General features: G+C 42.0%; 1 protein-coding gene across 1 annotated transcript; it reads left to right on the top strand.

Moving 5' to 3' along the window:
- The first annotated feature begins 593 nt into the window (after positions 1-593).
- LOC118964302 (ankyrin repeat and SOCS box protein 2-like) lies at positions 594-9,396 on the top strand. Its single transcript, XM_036974794.1, has 6 exons — positions 594-659; positions 1,163-1,332; positions 1,430-2,027; positions 2,130-2,283; positions 8,851-8,890; positions 9,037-9,396. The coding sequence occupies exons 1-6, from the start codon at positions 594-596 to the stop codon at positions 9,041-9,043; spliced, it is 1,035 nt and encodes a 344-aa protein (XP_036830689.1). The 3' UTR covers positions 9,044-9,396.
- Positions 9,397-19,442: the final 10,046 nt, after the last annotated feature.

Raw genomic sequence — 19,442 nt, 5'->3', positions numbered from 1 at the left:
CTAGTTTCTCCAAAAATTCAAAGGGTAGTAGTGGGCCAGATTTGAACCCATGACTACTTTGACATATGTATGCCATGGTTACTGCTGTACCTGCTGGACCACACAGGCACTGAGACAACCAAACATTTAGTCTGACTATTGGTTGCCTTCAACATATAATAAATAATTGATATAAAAATTATTTTCCCAAAAGAAAATACATCTACCCATACAAATATTGTCAATTATTATAATCTACATTAGAATTCACACGAGACACGCAGCCTATATAGGCTACTTGACTGACGCCCAGTGGACCTGCAGACTAATTTATTGTATAGCCTACAAACACCGATTCCAGCTGCCCTCTGGCGGCGGTTAAAATATGAATTATACATTAAAATCCTCCTGCTGCAGGATTATTTTCCTCCTGTGACGAAATGGGTCATATTAAGATCTGACATCTGTAGGTGTTAGCTCTTGGGGCTAAGACAAGTCTCCAGGTGTCAGCTAGGTTACTGGTCATACTGGTGAAGTCCACCACTGTTACACAATCAGCTTATGTTTTACAAACAGCAATATCCAACAAAAATTGATCTGTGTTGTTTGTCACAATGCGTTTTCAGCTGCGAGAAGCCAATGTGGAGATTGTAGACCACCTCCTGAAGTATGGAGCCTCAGTACACAAGGCTTGTGTTCAGGGTGTGACACCTCTCCATGAAGCAGCCGGGCATGCTAACGTGGAAATTTGCCAGATGTTGTTGGAGGCCGGGGCCAAGCTTAATGCAGTCAATAATTACAGGATGGAACCTTTCTATACGGCAACACAGAATGGGGGAGTGGACGTGTTGCACTTCTTGATTAGAAAAGGTGAGTCGTTTTCAAATTTTCACATGCCAGTTTCAAGATTATTTTTAATTGATTGTTTTAAAGATGCAGTCTGGGATCGTAAGCACAACAAGTTCATAACATATTGAACCTGAACTCTACTTTAATGTCCAAACCCTTGTTGATGGGTTTCCTACATCTTGGAGAAAGTTTTATGTTCTTTACAATGGCATGAATATAATTGAAAATAACCATTAAGCATGCAGACCATCTGTTGCTGGTGATGTTGTGGTGTTGCCAGTTTTCCTTCATTTCAACATTGTATGAATGTTGTGTATGCTCTTGTATATTGTAGGTGCTGATAAACTGCCAGGCAAGGAAGGGGGAAACACCTCTGTACGAGGCAAGTAAGAATGGTTACAAGGAAGTTGTGGAACTGCTTCTATCTCATAAAGCAGATGCTAACCGAACAACTAAGTCTGGCCTCCTGCCTCTTCATATTGCTGTCCAGAAAGGACATTTTGAGTGAGTGCAATTAAATTGATTGGTTAATTTAAAGTATTGGTTTCTCTTCAAGCCAAACATTTCCCTTTCAATTTGATCCCTGTGCTTCCCTCTGTAGCATTGTGTCCATGCTGATCCCTGCCACCAGCAAGGTCAAAGTTCAACGCAGTGGCATCAGTCCCCTCCACCTGGCTGCCGAGTACAACCGGGACTGGATCCTGGAGATCCTTATCGAGGCAGGCTATGACGTCAATTTCCAGCTCGCAGAAGACCGATCCAAAATGTATGAGGACCATCGCAGCACAGCACTCTACTTTGCTGTCTCCAACAGCAACCTAGAGGCGGCTGAAATGCTTCTGGATGCAGGCGCTAACCCCAACCTTGATATGTTCAACCCTCTTCTTGTCGCTGTGAGGCAGGGTTACATGGAAATGATCACCGCTCTGGTGGAGCATGGAGCTAACATGAATGCGTCCATCCCCACACACCCCTGCTCCTTCCCGGCAGTGGTCATGCTCGGTATGAAGTATCTGCACATCCTGAACTATCTGAAGTATCTGATGTCCAATGGCTGTGATGCCCTTTCCTGTTTTGATTGCACATATGGCAGCAAGCCACACCCACCCCTGAAAATTTCAAGAAGGGTCAGCATCTTTGGCGAAACTTTGCGCTACGTTATTGATGAGGACGAAGCTCGACGCAACACTTGCGTCCAGGTAGGTTGGGTTTATGTGCAATGTAGATAGTTTGCTGGTCTATTAGTTTCCAATTCCATCTCGGGTAGTTCTTTGAATCCAATTTTAACCCTTAATTTTCAGTTCTGTGAGGCAATCTCCGATCCGACAATTAGCCGCTGGGCAGGACCCATCATAGATGTGCTCCTGGATTACGTTGGCCATGTGAAACTCTGCTCCCGGCTGATCGAGAACCTGGATAGCTACAGTGACTGGGCAGGGATCAAGGTGAAAGCAAGTAAGTGAGCTTACACCATAGAGTTACACAATATACCGAAACTTCAGTTCTCAATATTAGAACATGAAAAATGGGTACAAGAATTTTTGTTACTTTTGTTGACTGTCAAACTGTAGCATACAAGCCAATGTACCCGTTACACAGCGTGAGCGTACCGTGCCTGCTTCACTTCGGCTGCACTAGGATTCTGAGCAGCATCATGTTAGGTCCCCATTCATACTGCACACTTGAATGATGCAGCATGGCATGTAGAAATAATTAAACGGTTCATTCCTGTTTGCAAAGCAATGTCCATACAGGCTAGAACACTTTACAATGCAAGAAGATACCGGTAGCTTTCAGCTTTGTAGACTAACTTTCCTTGCCAGCTTAAAGCCAACATGAAATCACTACCCTAGTACTGATAATACGCAAACCATAACTCAAAATGTGCCGATTTCAAAGCCGATTGCCACCAAAACATTATTAATTCACTTAATAGGTCTCTCGCTCACGTCTCTCCCAAAGATTATCTATTGCCTCAGCGAACCGACTCTGATTAATCAGATGTGTGTGGCAATAGCTAACTAATAAACATTAGGTTGCAATAAACATTAGGTTGCCACTAGATTAACTGGCTAGCTGCAGTGTCAACCGTGTAGCTAGCTAACGTTAGCTAGATCAATGGGTCAGTCCACCACAGCATCTCTCTCTCTCTCTCTCTCTCTCTCTCTCTGTCTCTCTCTCTCTCTCTCATTTTGTTTACCATTCAAATAAATTATTACCATTATTTTGTTATGTATTTAGATTGGTAATAACAAAGTCACGTTGATTGTATAATTGTGAAATTGGATGATTGGACATGGCAGGAGTCGCGTACGTAAAAGAAAATTGCTTTATGACCGGCATCTCACAAACCCACGAGTCTAACAGCGGCATCTAATTGCCTACCTGTGTTGCCATTTGCTGTTGTTCTGCTGAGCCTGACTCCGAGCTGGGGTAGTTTGTTTCACGTCTTAATGGCCCTCAGCCTGTGCAGCAACTTTCATGTGGGCGTAGTTAGCCGGTTGAGATAGTGGTGAATGTGCTGCTAGCAAGGAAAATCCGGGGGGTGCACGCGAACATAAAGAACAAACAACTGTTCACGATTCGGTCACAAAGATGCAGGCACAAAGATGCAGGCAATTTAAGCATTCTGAGTTTTGATCAATGCTGTGATTGCAATATAAGTGGGTAAATGCTCATTTACAAAATTAAAGGGTGAGTAAACACTATTGCAGAAATTATAAGGTGCATAAATGGCATTTATGTGTGTTTACCCTCCACTACATCTCTGATTGTGTCATGGTCATCTAGAAATTTTGTCTAGATCCTGGTTTGTCCCAAGGATGTCTTCCCATGGGTGATTTTAGGATGCTGTCAGGACTTTCTGTCTTGGTCCCCTAGAGATTTTTGTCTAGTTCCAGGGTTGTTCCGAGTACATCACCTGATGGTCCCAAAGAAAAGTGCAGAGATGCATGAGAAAGCTCTCGTCATGAGATATTTATGTTTATTGCAACCTAATGTTTATTAGTTAGCCATTGCCACACACATCTGATTAATCAGAGTCGGTTTGCTGAGGCAATAGATAATCTTTGGGAGAGACGTGAGCGAGAGACCTATTAAGTCAATTAATAATGTTTTGGTGGCAATTACAGAAAACCACATACCAGATTTTTAAAACGTCTTAGGGATAGCCACCATTTTTTCAATTTTCGCCTAAAATGACACACCAAATCTAACTACCAGTAGCTCAGGCCCTAAAGCAAGGATTTACATATTCTTGGTACTATTTGAAAGGAAACACTTTGAAGTTTGTGGAAATGTGAATTGAATGTAGGAGAATATAACAGAATAGCTCTGGTAGAAGATAATACAAAGAAAAAAACTAACGTTTCTTTTCTACCACCATCTTTGAAATGCAAGGTCCCAGTTCTACATTTGGGCAAATCGTGAAGTAGACCTTTGCATTCATATAAATTTTTCTGAAAGAATATCGTCAAATCTGTATACTTGGACTTTGATTTAGCTTTTCCAGTATTAGTAGCCATATTATAAGCTAAACATTTGCAAAACAACCAGTTTTCATAACTTCATAACTCTGAATATTCTAATAATTTTTGTCCAAAATGAAAAGACATGCTGTCGTACAAGGTTAGTAGCTACATTTTATGACAGATACATGGTTTCCGGACACTCCCGTAAAGCCCAGCTCATTGGCTATCTAGCTAGCACCGATTGGTGCTTTTTTGACAAAGTTAGAGTCGTTCAAGTGAAGATCGCCCACGTCGTCGGCGTGCCATGAAGGCGTCGCTCTCTGACCAAATATGGTGTCCTATAGAATATACTACACCCCTAATGATATAGTGAAGTCTCTTTATGTTCTAGGATCTCTGAGGAATACATACGAACGTGATTTGACTGGTTGAAACAATGTTTAGGGTTAGATTTTCACAGATTCCTTTCTTTGCAAATTGAACGAGTGGAAATACAAAATCGATCATGCATGATATATGGACCTTTTTAGGGTATGAAAAGGGATTTTATCTAACAAAACGACACTTCATGTTATCTCTGGGACCCTTTGGATGATAAATCAGAGCAAGATTTCAGAATGTAAGTACACATTTCACCTTCAGAGATTAATTTATCAAACCTATCACGGTGAAAAAAGTGTTTTGTTGTTAGGAGCTCTCCTCAAACAATAGCATGGCATTTTTTCACAGTAATAGCTACTGTAAATTGGACAGTCCAGTTATATTAACAAGAATTTAGCTTTCAGCCGATATAAGACACAACATTTGTTGTTTCTCCCAAATCTAGGATCTTGACACAAGGCGCTGCATGATTTACAACTGCCCCGTTGACGGGACGCCGATCCCTATTAACAGGGTCATTGGCAATAAGAAAAAAAATGTAATTTCTTGCTCAACATCTGGGCGTCAGATAAGAACGAGACTACCTCGTCCATAAAGTGACCATTAGACTTGCCAACTTTCCGACTGAATACGCTTGTAGATGCAACAGTTTTGATAAAATGTATAATGTATTATCGCTCTCATGTGCTCAATAAAACCAATGGGGTGGTACCATTTTGCTGCATTTTGAACAATGCTAACATACTTTTAACAGAGTTCTGTCTAAAAACGGGCCCAGCAACTTGGTTGCTCAACAACACAACTGGCATAAGTTGTTAAGTTGTGTTCTTAACAAGCATAAGAAGTGGTTGAGAACAAACCTAGGCTACTGTAGATAGGCTACTGTAGATGTTGGTATTCAAGCTGAGGTTAATCAACAAATGCGTACAGATAATTGGTCCGACATAAAAAAAATGGGTTGGTTGTTATTAGTTATTCTTGTCATTATAAACCAACTTTGAAATATGTATTTTTCAGTCATTGAGTCTATGGCCAAATTTCAACTGCGCACACATTCTCAATGAAGAAAGCATTATATCAGAATGATATGCTTTTAAGCCTCTTAATATAGGAAAGAGGAGCAGGATTGTAGTGCTGCCAAAGCATGGGGAGCAGTGTATCCTCACTATTTTTCAATTTGAGATTACACAGAGCTGGTAAAACTATTTCTGGAACATTTATTCTGATAAATCCTAAATACATTCTATTTAATTACCACAATTTCCATGAAAATCGATAAATAGCCTATGCAATGTAAAGCACCCTAGGCAAATGGTGGTTTCTTCCCTGTCTTCTCTCTGGTGTTGTCGAGAATGATGAACTATAGGTGTGTACTGCGATGGTCGGTCATAGGCTTGACCACTTTGGCCAATCAGAACATTGAAAAATGATAACCAGCAGTTCCTATCCAGCCTGGGTGGCAGGTAACCTTGTGGTTAAGAGCATTGAACTGGTAACCGAAGGGTAGCTGGTTTGAATCCCCCGAGCTGACTAGATGAAAAATAAAAATCTATGGATGAGCCTTTGAGCAAGGCACTTAACCCTAATTTCTCCTGCAAGTCGCTCTGGATAAGCACGTCTGCTAAATGACTACAATGCAAATATAAAAACATAAGAAGCCGCCTGTTCAAAACCACAAGAATTTAAAGGTGCAACTGACGAGGAGTCCAAGCCCACATACACCTGACAAATCAGGCAAACATCCTGCAGAGAGAGCTGTCCAGAGCCTCTCAATTTGTGCCAATGCTTCTCCCTCCTGTGTGCCTCCACCATCAATGGCTTTAGGAACATTGTTCACAGTAGGGGAGAACATGTGCATGTGAGGTAATTCCACTGCTTAACTGTACAAGTGGAGGCTGGTGGGAGGAGCCATAGGATTATTATTATTTGACCCTGCTGGTCATCTATGAACATTTGAACATCTTGGCCATGTTCTGTTATAATCTCCATCCGGCACAGCCAGAAGAGGACTGGCCACCCCTCATAGCCTGGTTCCTCTCTAGGTTTCTTCCTAGGTTCTGGCCTTTCTAGGGAGTTTTTCCTAGCCACCGTGCTTCTACACCTGCATTGCTGGCTGTTTGGAGTTTTAGGCTGGGTTTCTGTACAGCACTTTGTGACATCCGCTGATGTAAGAAGGGCTTTATACATACATTTGATTGAAATTTGATTGATAGGAGGATGGGCTCATTGTAATGACTGAAATGGAATGCTATCAAACATATGGAAACCACATGTTTAACTTCATTCAATTGATTCCATTCCAGCCATTACAATGAGCCCATCCTACTACAGCTCCTTCAACCAGCCTCCTTTAATTGTACATACCCTGCAGCTTGGCAGAGTAAGAGGGGGTTTAGCCAAATTAAACTAATCATCAGACCAATGAGATCTAGGATCCAAATTCACTGTGTGTCTCCTTGATGTTCATAAAACTCCATGGACCCCGTCTTGCGCAGAAGTGACCACTTGGTTACAGTGACACTGTTCTTCTGAGGTCACCCAAACCAGAGAGGCCACTGCAAAGCCCAGGGAGCCTAACCCTCTCTGGAGTTGCTGTAGCCCTGCTTGGGATAATTAACCTACATTGGCTATTGGTTGAGACACAGGGCCCGTTCTAGCTTGGTATGTCAGGGTGGGCAAGTGGAAATGTGAATTGGGGCAAGTTGGAGGTAACAATGCATTACGATTCTAGTTTACTAAGATGCATGAATACACCACACCAAAAGACGGATTTTACGGCTGTTTTAAAACAAATTTCCTGTAATTCTACATAGTAATGATTTATGTTCACTTCTTGGTCAATTGATTTGATAGAATGTATTTGCATAGATGAAAAATGCTATGCATAGATATTTCACCTGTGTTTTCTTTTATTCTGTAATAGAGTATGTTGTAATCATGTGTTCAAGCTAATCAAATCAGAGTTTATTTATGATACAACGCAAGTGTAAGCTACACAATACAATGAAATGCCTACTCGCAACTAAAGTGCTTATGTATTTGTATTTACATTAGGCTACACCCTACAAATTGCTAGTAGTAGTCATAGTAGTAGTAGTCATAGGCCTATAAGACTATACTGCAAATTCTTGTTTTTTGTTCCTGAACTGGCTGAATGGCAGAGCTATCCTTCAGACTTCCTTCAGCACCACATTCGTTGCAAAATCCTGGGGCTGCCCTATCAGCACCACAAAGGGACTCAATTGCTTAAAATAACAGTCATCAAGATCTGTTGCCTACGCTTAATAGTCCTACTCATCAGTTGTAATTATTATTACAAATAGAAGATGAACACTTCTCGCCATGGTAAGGGAAAGGGAAAGGGAAAGGGGATACCTAGTCAGTTGCACAACTGAATGCATTCAATCGAAATGGGTCTTCTGCACTTAACCCAACCCTGTTTAGTAAAGTTAGATCAAAGCTGAATCGATGTCTCGCAAGTTCACATAATAATTCATTTGCATTTGACACACAGCATAGTAGGCCTGCAGAGCCTTCAGAAAGTATGCATACGTCTTGACTTATTCCACATTTTGTTGTTACAGCCTGAATTCAAAATGGATTCAATGTATGTTTTTCTCACCCATCTACACACAACACCCCATATTGCATTCAGGGCAAAGAGTTACATTTTTGTCTCATCAAGCAACATAATATTTTGCCTAATGCTCTCAGAGTCTTTTACATGCCTTTTAGCAAACTCCAGGCGTGCTGCCATGTGCCTTATTCTTCAGGAGTGGCTTCCACCACTCTCCCATAAAGCCAAGATTTGTATTCAGTGCTGTCGAGACTGTTGTCTGTCTGGCAGGTTCTCCCATCTCAGCCAAGGAACTCTGTAGTTCTGTCAGGGTGGTCATTGAGTTCTTGGTCACCTCCTGATCAAGGTCCTTCTTGCCCATTTGCTCTGTTTGGTCGGACAGACCACTGTGCTCTTGGAAACTTTCAAAACTCTATAAATGGTGTTATACCCTTCCCCAGATATATTCCTCATCACAATTCTCTCTTGGAGATCTGCGGACAGTTCCTTGGTCTTTTGCTCTGATATGCACTGTCTAATTTTTGTTTTGACATTCTTCTTCTTCTCTTCTTCTTCTTCTTCTGTGGGTTTTATGGCGGACTACAACCCAAAAAGGTGTATGGCTGCCACCAACTGGACGGGTTGAAAAAACAAGGTAAAAATAACATCCGTACATGATAGGGAAAACTAAATGATTCCACCCAAATAAATTTGTAAATTGACAAAAACAAATCAAAATTTCTTAATTTCTTAATAATCTTAATTTCTTAAAATCTCCATATCTCCCTTCTCGGGCTCTAGGTCCTGAGAGGGGTGTACGGCTTGCGACAATACTCCATTCAACTCCTCCTCCGAGAAATCTTTCAGTCCCAGGTACCGCTCCGCCGCATCCACAATGATGTCTATTCTACCGGACCTTCTCTCCACCTTGGCAGTGCCATTAATCACCATAGCTATAAAGGCCACAAAGTCCACCTTCTTAACCTTTAAAATACCTGGGTCCTGATGGTGAAAGGCAACCCCTGCAGCCTGCAGTGAAGGCCTATCCACCACAATGGAATCTTCATGAGCACCATTCAAAGCCTCAACCCTTTAAACAGCCGCTGTATATGAAATGTTCTGGACAGCCCTGAATTTGGCCACCTCATTATCTTTTACCGTTGTCGGGCATTCCAAAGAGGTGGCTTTATGGTTCACTACAATTGCGACGTCACATTTTCATCACTTTTAAAACACATGACATTATCTTTTCCACAACTTGGACCTTTCGGCTTCTCCCTTCTGCAAACACTTGAAACATGTCCAAAAGCTTTACAGTGATCACACTGCATTCGTCTTGGGATAAATACTCTGACTCTGTAGTTTAGACACAACGTGGATGACGTGGATTGAGACGCATCCAATGCAAAAAAATAAAGATATCTCTATCTTCAACTGACAGATTTTTATGCCGATTTTTTTAATCATGATGATTTGATCTACACGGGGATGCGGACATGGGCTCTAGGGGGTTGTTAAGCATAAATAATGACATTGATTCAGGCCATAAGGGAAGCATGATGTAAGATGCAAACCTGGTATTCCAACTGATTATAGGTTACTAAAGCCAACAACATACTACTGAGCCACAGAGTTTTGATAAAAACAGTGGAGGGAAAAAAACATATCTGATAATCGCACTCTGCAATTATTGCTGTCCAGCAGATGTCACTAACTTGCATTGTAAACAGATAATGAAGCTGAGTAATTAACCATTTTTCATCACAAGCACAACTTTGCCTTCAGAAAGCCTTGGTTTGTGATCACTAGTGAAGAGGAGCCAACTGAAGATTGCAGCAGACTATGTATTATTGCTCCCATCTGTTACATGCACTTATGTTAGCTTTTTCAAAAGCTTTCAAACTGGCAGCAATTGTGTCGAGGCACAGATCTGGGGAAGGGTACCAAAGCATTTATGCAGCATTGAAGGTCCCCAAGAACACAGTGGCCATTCATCCTAGAGATGGCCACCCTGCCAAACTGAGCAATTGGAAGAGAAGAGCCTTGGTCAGGGAGGTGACTAAGAACCCGATGGTCACTCTGACAGAGCTCTAGAGTTCCTCTGTGGAGATGGGAGAACCATCCAGAAGGACAACCATCGCTGCAGCACTCCACCAATCAGGCCTTTATGGTGGAGTGGCCAGACGGAAGCCACTCAGTAAAAGGCACATGACAGCCCACTTGAAGTTTCCCAAAAGGCACCAAGACTCTCAGACCATGAGAAACTAGATTCTATGGTCTGATGAAACCAATATTGAACTCTTTGGCTTGAAAGCCAAGCATCACGTTTGGAGGAAACCTGGCACCATCCTTACGTGAAGAATGTTGGTGGCAGCATCATGCTGTGGGGATGTTTTTCAGCGGCAGTGACTGGGAGACTAGTCAGGATCGAGGCAAAGATGAACAGAGCCAAGTACAGAGAACTCCTTGATGAAAACCTGTTCCAGAGCGCTCAGGACCTTAGACTGGGGGCGGATGTTCACCTTCCAACAATACAACTACCCTAAGCACACAGCCAAGGCAGGAGTGGCTTCGGGACAAGTCTCTGAATGTCCTTGAGTGGCCCAGCCAGAGCCCAGACTTAAACAGATCGAACTTCTCTGGAGAGACCTGAAAATAGCTGTCCAGCAACTCTCCCCATCCTACCTCACAGAGCTTTAGAGGATCTTTAGAGAAGAATGGCAGAAATTTATAATAATGAAATGCGAAAGCTTTGCCCAAGAAGAATCATTTCATTCGGGAATGCTTACAATCAAGTACAGATTATGCCCAGTCTGTCGTTGTGATCTCTATTGGAATCGGGGGTCTTATGTTGGATTAAGTTAATCAGCATCTATCTCTCTGAACTTCCCTGAAGATCAAAGTTTTGGTGGTTAGGAATGGATACTTTCAGTGTACCCTATAGAAAATGTTCTAGTAGAATAGATGTTTGTAGAATAGATGTTTTGTTGGTTGTCGGTCTTCGCAACCTGGTGACATCAAACCTAGCTGCAGGACTAGTTAATTAGCATCTAAGGTTGTTTACATGGTTTAACTGGTAACTTGGGTTTAAACGTTTTGGGAGCCTTCCACAAGAATCCACAATAAGTTGGGTGAATGTGGCCATTCCTCCTGACAGAGCTGGTGTAACTGAGTCAAGATGTGTAGGCCTCCTGCTGAACACGGTTTTCAGTTCTGCCCACAGTTTTCTATTGGGATGGGGTCAGGGCTTTTGATGGCCACTCCAATACCCTGACTTTGATGTCATTAAGCCATTTGCCACAACTTTGGAAGTATGCTTGGGTCATTGTCAATTTGAAGACCCATTTGCGACCAAGCTTAAACTTCCGGACTGAGTGTCTTTAGATTTGCTTCAATATATCCAGATAATGTTATTTCCTCATGATGCAACTATTTTGTGGAGTGCACCAGCCCCTCTGCAGCAACAAAGCACCATACACATGATGCTGCCACCCCGTGCTTCACAGTTGGGATGCGTGTCCTTTGGCTTGCAAGCCTCCCCTTTTTTCATCCATCCTAACGATGATCATAATGGCCAAACAGTTCTATTTCTGTTCCATCAGACTAGAGGACCTTTCTCCAAAAAGCACGATCTTTGTCCCCATGTGCAGTTGCAAACCTTAGTCTGGCTTTTTATAGCGGTTTGGGCAGTGGCTTCTCTTGCTGAGCGGCCTTCAGGAAAGTCGATATAGGACTCATTTTACTGTGGATATAGATACTTTGGTACCTGTTTCCTCTAGCATTTCACAAGGTCTTTTGATGTTGTTCTGGATGACTTGCACTTTTCGCACCAGTACGTTCATCTCTAGGAGACAGAACACGTCTCCTTCCTGAGGGCATGACGGCTGCAGGGTGACATAGTGTTTATACTTGCATACTATTGTTGTTACAGAGAACGTGGTTACTCAGGCCTTTGGAAATGCTCCCAAATGATGACCAGACTTGTGGATGTTACCAACAGACTTGAGGTAGGCTTGAAATACTCACAGGTACACCTCCAAGTGACTCAAATGATGTCAATTATGCTATCAGAAGCTTCTAAAGCCACAAACATATTATTCTGGAATTTTCCAACCTGTGTAAAGGCACAGTCAACTTAGTGTAGTAAACCTCTGACCCACTGGAATTGTGATACAGTGAAATATCTGTCAAAACAATTGGAAAATGTATTTGCGTCATGCACAAAGTAGTTGTCCTAACGACTTGTCAAACTGCAAAACCATGCGTTCTAATGACTCCAACCTAAGGTATGTAAACTTCAACTTCAGCTGTATGTGTGTTTCCTGTCCTCTCTGAGGTCAACAAAAATAAAACAAACTCGTCATAAACCGTCCCTTAAATGTCCAGGGACAATTCCACCTTACCACAAGGGACATTTTGAATCAAATTCACATTTTGGAGTTGCAGTTAAATAATTTTTCTCTCGATGTGTCTATCTTTCTGCATGGCCTTGGGAGAGAGCCCGCAGGAATTACAACCTTAGATAACAGAACCTGGTGTGTGTGTGTGTGTGTGGTGTGTGTGAGAGAGAGAGAGAGAGATCTATACCCAGAAAGGGCCATGTCATGACAACATTGTTTGCAAATAATGGGAATAACCAATCGCGATAATACATCGCCAGCTGTGAACTCTATTGCACGCTTCCAACAAACATGGTTACTGTGACTGTAGGCCTATATCTGATGTTGCAATGGAAAAAACATTTGATATAATTTTTGGCCTTTTATTCACTTCCGTTTAACAAATATAAATCGGTTGGCATAGCTAGGCTACTCTGAAGCTAACGTTAGTAGTTTGTTGCCTAGGCTAGAGACGGAAATGATCATTCTAGCTTGTGATAGAGGATGACTAAAGAGCTTTTATGAACTGCTTATTAACATACATACCTTGTTTCCATGAAAATTGGTGTTCGCTTCTGTAGCTAGGAGACCAATGTGACTGACAAGTGAATATACCTGTTGCAGCGAGCTCGTTGTGGGGATTACTGTGTAAAATCCGGGGTTGTATTCACTAGAATAAACAGAGGCAAAAGGGGCTGAAATTGAGGAAGGTACTATGTCAACTTGTTCAATAAGAATGTTCTGCTTCCCTTTCGCTGTAAAACATTTTTATGATGTGGAACTCATGAATATGTCTGGTAAAAGTGTCAGTGCTGATGCTTTGAAACCTCTCTCTCCTCTCTTCCCCCTCTCTCACCCTCCACATCCCCCTCTCTCTCTGGGATGTTGGTACCACTCCATGACATATACCTGCCTCAGCACTCACTTTGGTGGCAAAGATAATGAGCGAGGGAGAGTAGAGGAGAGGAGGGAGGGAGGGATTGAGGGAATAGCCCTCTAAGCAGTGACTGCCAATGAGTGCATTAGGCTGCAGTCTCACTGACACCGAAGTGCCAGACATGTTATCTGCTCTCTGTTGACGCATTTGTGTCTGTGTAAGAGAGCGACTTTGTGTTTGTGTACATGGTGTGTGCACATGGAACATTGAATCGCAATAAAATCACAGTATCGAAATGCGATACATATATAATTGTGAGAATCGTGAGAATTGCAATACTCATATCGGCACCTAAGCGTCGTGATGATATTTTATTGTGAGGTCCCTGGCAATTCCCAGCCCTACTCAACACGGTGGGGGTACATCTCCTCTCACACCCCCTGGCCTGAAATCTCAGCTAGTTTTATCAACTCCCTATTTCAATTTTATTGACCTTTATTTTGACAGGGAGTCAATGCTGATGTCTTTTTCCATATCAGCCAGTATAGCACCACAATACACATCAAAATGCAATGAACACATTAAAATACACATTATATACACATTAAAATACAATCATAAAAACAGACACTTCAGTAAAAAGGTCCCCTAACAGCCAGCTGAAATGCCCTAGAGGCACCAGTTCCTCAATTGTAAAGTGTATTGTAGAACATTGTACAAGTAAGTTGCAAAAAAAAAAAAAAAAAGCAGATCTACCCCAACTCAGTGGAGATGTAAGGGATCTCCAGAGTTAGCCATCCTTGAGCCAGGTGCTGTAGCCCGTACATCTATATGTTAACAAAGGTAAGGTATGGTGGAATTATGCAAGAGGGCTTTATAGGCGCAAAGGACGCAATGCAAACAATCTACGATACTCAATGAGTGCAGCCACTTTCTGCATACAAAATGCAATGATTTTTACTGAACCTATCGCACTTTGATAAAACTGCATTCAATGGCTTCACTACAGTGGCAGCTGCATTCATATAGACAATATCGCCATAGTCAATAACAGGAATGAAATTGACTGAATTATTTGTTTCTGCTATTTAACAAAAGACAGGACTTGTTCCTATAGAGGAAGCATAATAAAGTAGAAAAAATAGGGATTAAAAAGAGGAATAGAGAGTGCTTTGTTTTCCCAATCAATTCGATTTTTATCAGGAGAGTCTGTGTTGTGATGGGACATACTTGTGTTTTTTGTTGATTTGGATATGTCTTCTTGGATATGTCGTATGTCTTCTCTTATCTGATGGGCACGAACTGTTCTGCTCCTCCTTTATTCTATTTCTACTTCCCAATCATTGGTGGGTTTGTTGAGACAGCCTGTGAATACTAACTGCGAACGTGGGATGAAATTATGCATTTAGGTGTGTGTGTTTGTGTGTGCTCGCACGTCTGTGTGTGTCTGTGTTTTGGTTCAGCGTGTCCTTTCATTTTGTTTTGCCTCAGCGACAGAGGAAAGGAGGAGAAAAGAGGACTAGATCCAAATTAAACATCGTGTGACACCAAGTTGGGTGACATATCATTCCCGATGCTGTGTATGTTGTCACAACATTCCCTGAGATCCCTTGAATTTGTTTCCTTTAATTGTCACTATTGTGACTCTTGTTGTTGTAGTTGTTTTTTGTGTGCTGATGTTTTCTGTTCCTCGTTTAGGTGTGAATATTGAAAGAATGTGGATAGATGAAATGGTCAATAAAACAGGTTTGGTTCTGGCTTGCGGAGAACACACACACAGGAGTGAGATAACCTCTGACCCTGTTCTCTCCCCCTACCCCCTCACTGGTCACCAGGGAGAGAAGGAGGGATGGAGGGAGTGAGGGATGAGGAGGGTGGTAGAAGAGGGTGGTGGTAGACAAGTGCAGACACCATGATGAATATTTTGGCCTAGTCCCAGTTTCCCTCACTTGCTGGGGTGGTCAAGTTCACAACTAGTACAATTTCCTGGCCTAGAGGTGTGTGAAATCCCTGAAAACCGCCTCCTCCCTTCTTCCCTACTATATTCTCTCTCTCCAATATCCAACTCAACCCCTCATCCATACTCCCCTCTCCTCACTCTCGTCATCTGTCTCCCCTTATCCTCATTCTCCAATCACCCATTTCTCTTCTGTACTTTCTATCTTCTATCCCCCTTCATCCTTTCCTCCCCATCTTCCTTACTTCCTCTCCTTTCTTCCTTACTTCCTGTAAACTTAGCCTCCCTTCCTTCCCCTTCTCCACCTTCTTCCTTACTCCCTCTGTCCATCCCACTTCTTCCTTTCCTCCTTATTTTCCTCTTCTCCCTACTTCCTTTACCCCCTATTCTTCCTAGTTCCTCTCTCCTCGCCTTTTCCTCCTTCCTCCATATTTCCTCTTTCATCCCCCTTCTTACTTACTTCCTCTTCTCTACACCTACATTAAACCCATTGACCCCAGGTAGCCAGTGCAGTGGAGGATGCACTTCCCTGCACTGGTTCACTGTTGGTTGGTTATATTTGGTGCTGTGTTATAAGGGCTTGATGATACTGTGCTAGATGGTTGTGTTAGACTGGTTCAATTTGTTAACCCAGCTTGAACTGGAGACTGGCAGAGTGTGTGTGTGTGTGTGTGTGTAGGTTTAATATTTCCCTGTATTTACAAACGTTCCATCCTGAAATGAAATCCCTTTCTCCCAGGGAAACTGTGTGTTATGCATCAATCTAGCATTTTCTTATGCATTCATTAGCCTAAAAATATAATAATTTGAAAGCAATAAAGTCATTGATAATCTCACGTCTTGTTTTAAAATGTGTATTTATGTCATTGGGTTTGAAGTCATCGAGGCACTTTATAAAACATTCAGGGTACGTCAGGGCATTCTTTTAATGTAGGCATAGGCTATTCACAGGAGTGCTATGATAATACATTAAATAAATAAATCAACACAGTAGACTTACAGTAGGCCAATAATAAATCAGGCTTTTACAAAAAGAAATGTTGGTGAAAACACATTGGCTAGCCTATATCATATGCAAATACAGCCACAATATAAAATGAATTAAACATGAGCCATCTGGCTACATGAACTTGATGTTGATGCTGAAAAGATGGGGAGCGAGAAGAAACAGACACCCAGGCTACGAGCTGAGAGGGGTCTGCGCAGAACAGTTGAGAAAGTGATTTTCACAGCTATGCCCTCCGTAAGGCAACAAAAGAGGCCAAACGACAGTAAGGGATGAAGTGGATTCACAATTCTACTGCTCAGACACTAGACGTATGTGGCAGGGACTCCAGAAAATCATGGATTATAAAGGGAAAGCCAGCCGCGGTGCGAAACCCACTCCTCACCCAGACAAGCTAAACACCTTCTTCGCCCACTTTGAGCCGCAAATGTGGGCCTCCGATGCGGGCCACCGACACTCACGAGGACTGAGAGCTCAACCTCAACACCATAGCACCCTCCAAGCTCATCACTAGGCTCGGGCCCTGGGTCTGAACCCTGCACTGTGCAACTGGGTCCTGGACATCCTGACAGGCCGAACCCAGGTGGTGAAGGTAAGCATCAACACCTCTACTACGCTGATCCTCAACACGGGGGTCCACAAGGGGGCGTGCTCAGCCCCTCCTGTACACTGTTCACCCATGAGTGTGTGGCCATGCACATCTCCAACTCAATCATCAGGTTTGCTGACAACACAGCAGTGGTAGGCCTGTTACCAACAATGATGAGACAGCCTACAGGAAGGAGATGAGGTCCCTGGTGAATTTGTGACAGGAAAATAATCTCTCCCTCAATGTCAACAAAACGAAGAAGCTGATCGTGACTTCAGGAGACAGCAGAGAGCACACCCCCATGCACATTGACAGGTCCGCAGTGGAGAAGTGGAAAGCTTCAAGTTCCTCGAGGTGCACATGACTGACAACCTGAAATGGTCCGTTAGCACAGCATTTTAGAGAAGCGCAAATGTGCTTCTAATTGGAACATTTGATAAACTGTGAACAAAATTCATAACACAGTCCTGTGAAAATAATTAAGGAGTTTGAGTTTGGAAAACACTGAGATCCTCTGTGCAATGTAATCTAATCAAATATCTAATGGTAGGTCTAATGTAAAAATGAAATTCATTATGGAACGCAACTAAATGATCTGCATAAACTGTGTTTAAATGCAATTAAAGAGGACAAAATGGGATGACATTTTTAAACACATCTAAAATGCTGAACTTGCTAATTTCAATGCAAAATAGGTCAATATTCGGACACAAATCACTGTCTTTTAAAGCATTAAAGGAGCTCTAAAGTGCATTGTGTTTAACAATCAAATCAACAAGAGTGTAATTGTAAATTTAGTGAATTAAAGTGAGCTATTGCGGACCAAAACCTGCATAAGACTCAACTGCAAGGACATAGAAGCATTTAAATTCACTCTGCAGGCCAGAGAAGCAACTTGGAGTGTGTACACACAAACATATATTAAATAAAACATCATTCTTGTTGGTGGAGGAAATTGTGAATGAAATTCTTGGAATATTTTATGTTGTTTTCAATGCTCATGAATCTGTGTCAATGCTGTTCACAGAGGAGGAAAAGGAATAGGAGAGCATGAACTATTATCAACCAAGAATGACTACCTACAGTGCCTTCAAAAGTATTCACACCCCTTGACTTTTTCCACATTTATTGTGTTACAGCCTGAATTTAAAATGTATTCAATTGAAATTTTGTGCCACTGATTTTCATACAATACTGTCAAAGTGAAATTGTGTTTTTAGAAATTGTTACAATTTTCTTTTTTTTAAAGCTGAAATGTCTTGAGTTAATAAGTATTCAACCCCATTGTTATGGCAAGCCTAAATACTGTACGTTCAGAGGCAAAAAAACTTTTTTTGAAGTATATTGCTTAGTAGTTCTGCATAAGTGTTGCTCTCCACTTTCCAATTTTGAAATCAGTGGAATTAGAGTTTGATAGCTAAGGAGATGGAGAACACACCTGTCTCTGGATTACATCTTAAAAGGCATCCGTGACAGGGAGAAGCATCCAACCATGACGTACGGGTAAGATAGTCTAGCGAGCTACATTTTCAGATATTACAGATATTACATTTTGACGAAGTCATTTTCATTTCAAGTTAAAGTCTACTGTTAGCTAGCTAGCTAATGTTATCTGGCTGGCTCACTAGCTAACGTTACGTGTATGTTCTTATTATTCATAGCTCAGATTAATTTGCTTGGCTAGTTATAGCCTAACGTTAGCTAGCTAACATTGAACCTGGTTGGTTTGCAGCCTGCAGATTCATGCAGGGTAGTAACGTCCATGGGTTGGTATTATGGTTCATCGTTTACCTAGCTGGTTCATTGTTTACTAACAAAAGACTCTAAGCAAGACACCATTCCGGGTGCATTCGTGATTCAGTCTGGCCGTCTACATTCTCGTCTGAGTGTGCCAGAGAGCAGAATAACTGATGAATTTATGAACACCTGTTGAAATAGCCGTTATCAATAGACAAAAATGTGTAATTAAATGTTGCCAGCAGCACAGTTACAGTCACCAACGCTCTGAATAACATGAAACAACCTAACCAGCTCTGCTAGGGCAAGTAAAATGGTCAGAGTGGGGTGTTCTCTCATTTGTTTCTGGAAGTAGCTAGCACGCTAGCCAATGTTACACAATTAGCTTGGGTGCTTGACTGCCATTATGAGGTCAGAACGTTTGCATCAACCCAGCATCCAGTGTGCTCTATAAACTCTCTGAGAGCAAAACGCTCTGAATTTACTAACGGACAATCTGACAGCACAGTTGCAATCACCAAAGCTCTGGATAACGTAACAGCCTAACCATCTACCATGGCGAGTAATATTCAGTGAGCTGTTCTGTAATTTGTGTCTGGAAGTAGCTAGCAAGTTAGCTTGGTGCTTGACTGCTGTCGTTAGTACAGAACGCTCAGATCAAC

Source organism: Oncorhynchus mykiss, unplaced genomic scaffold (genome assembly GCF_013265735.2).
Source record: "Oncorhynchus mykiss isolate Arlee unplaced genomic scaffold, USDA_OmykA_1.1 un_scaffold_915, whole genome shotgun sequence".
NCBI lineage: Eukaryota > Metazoa > Chordata > Actinopteri > Salmoniformes > Salmonidae > Oncorhynchus > Oncorhynchus mykiss.
Note: the sequence above shows the minus strand (reverse complement) of the source record. Positions and strands in the feature narration are given on the sequence as shown.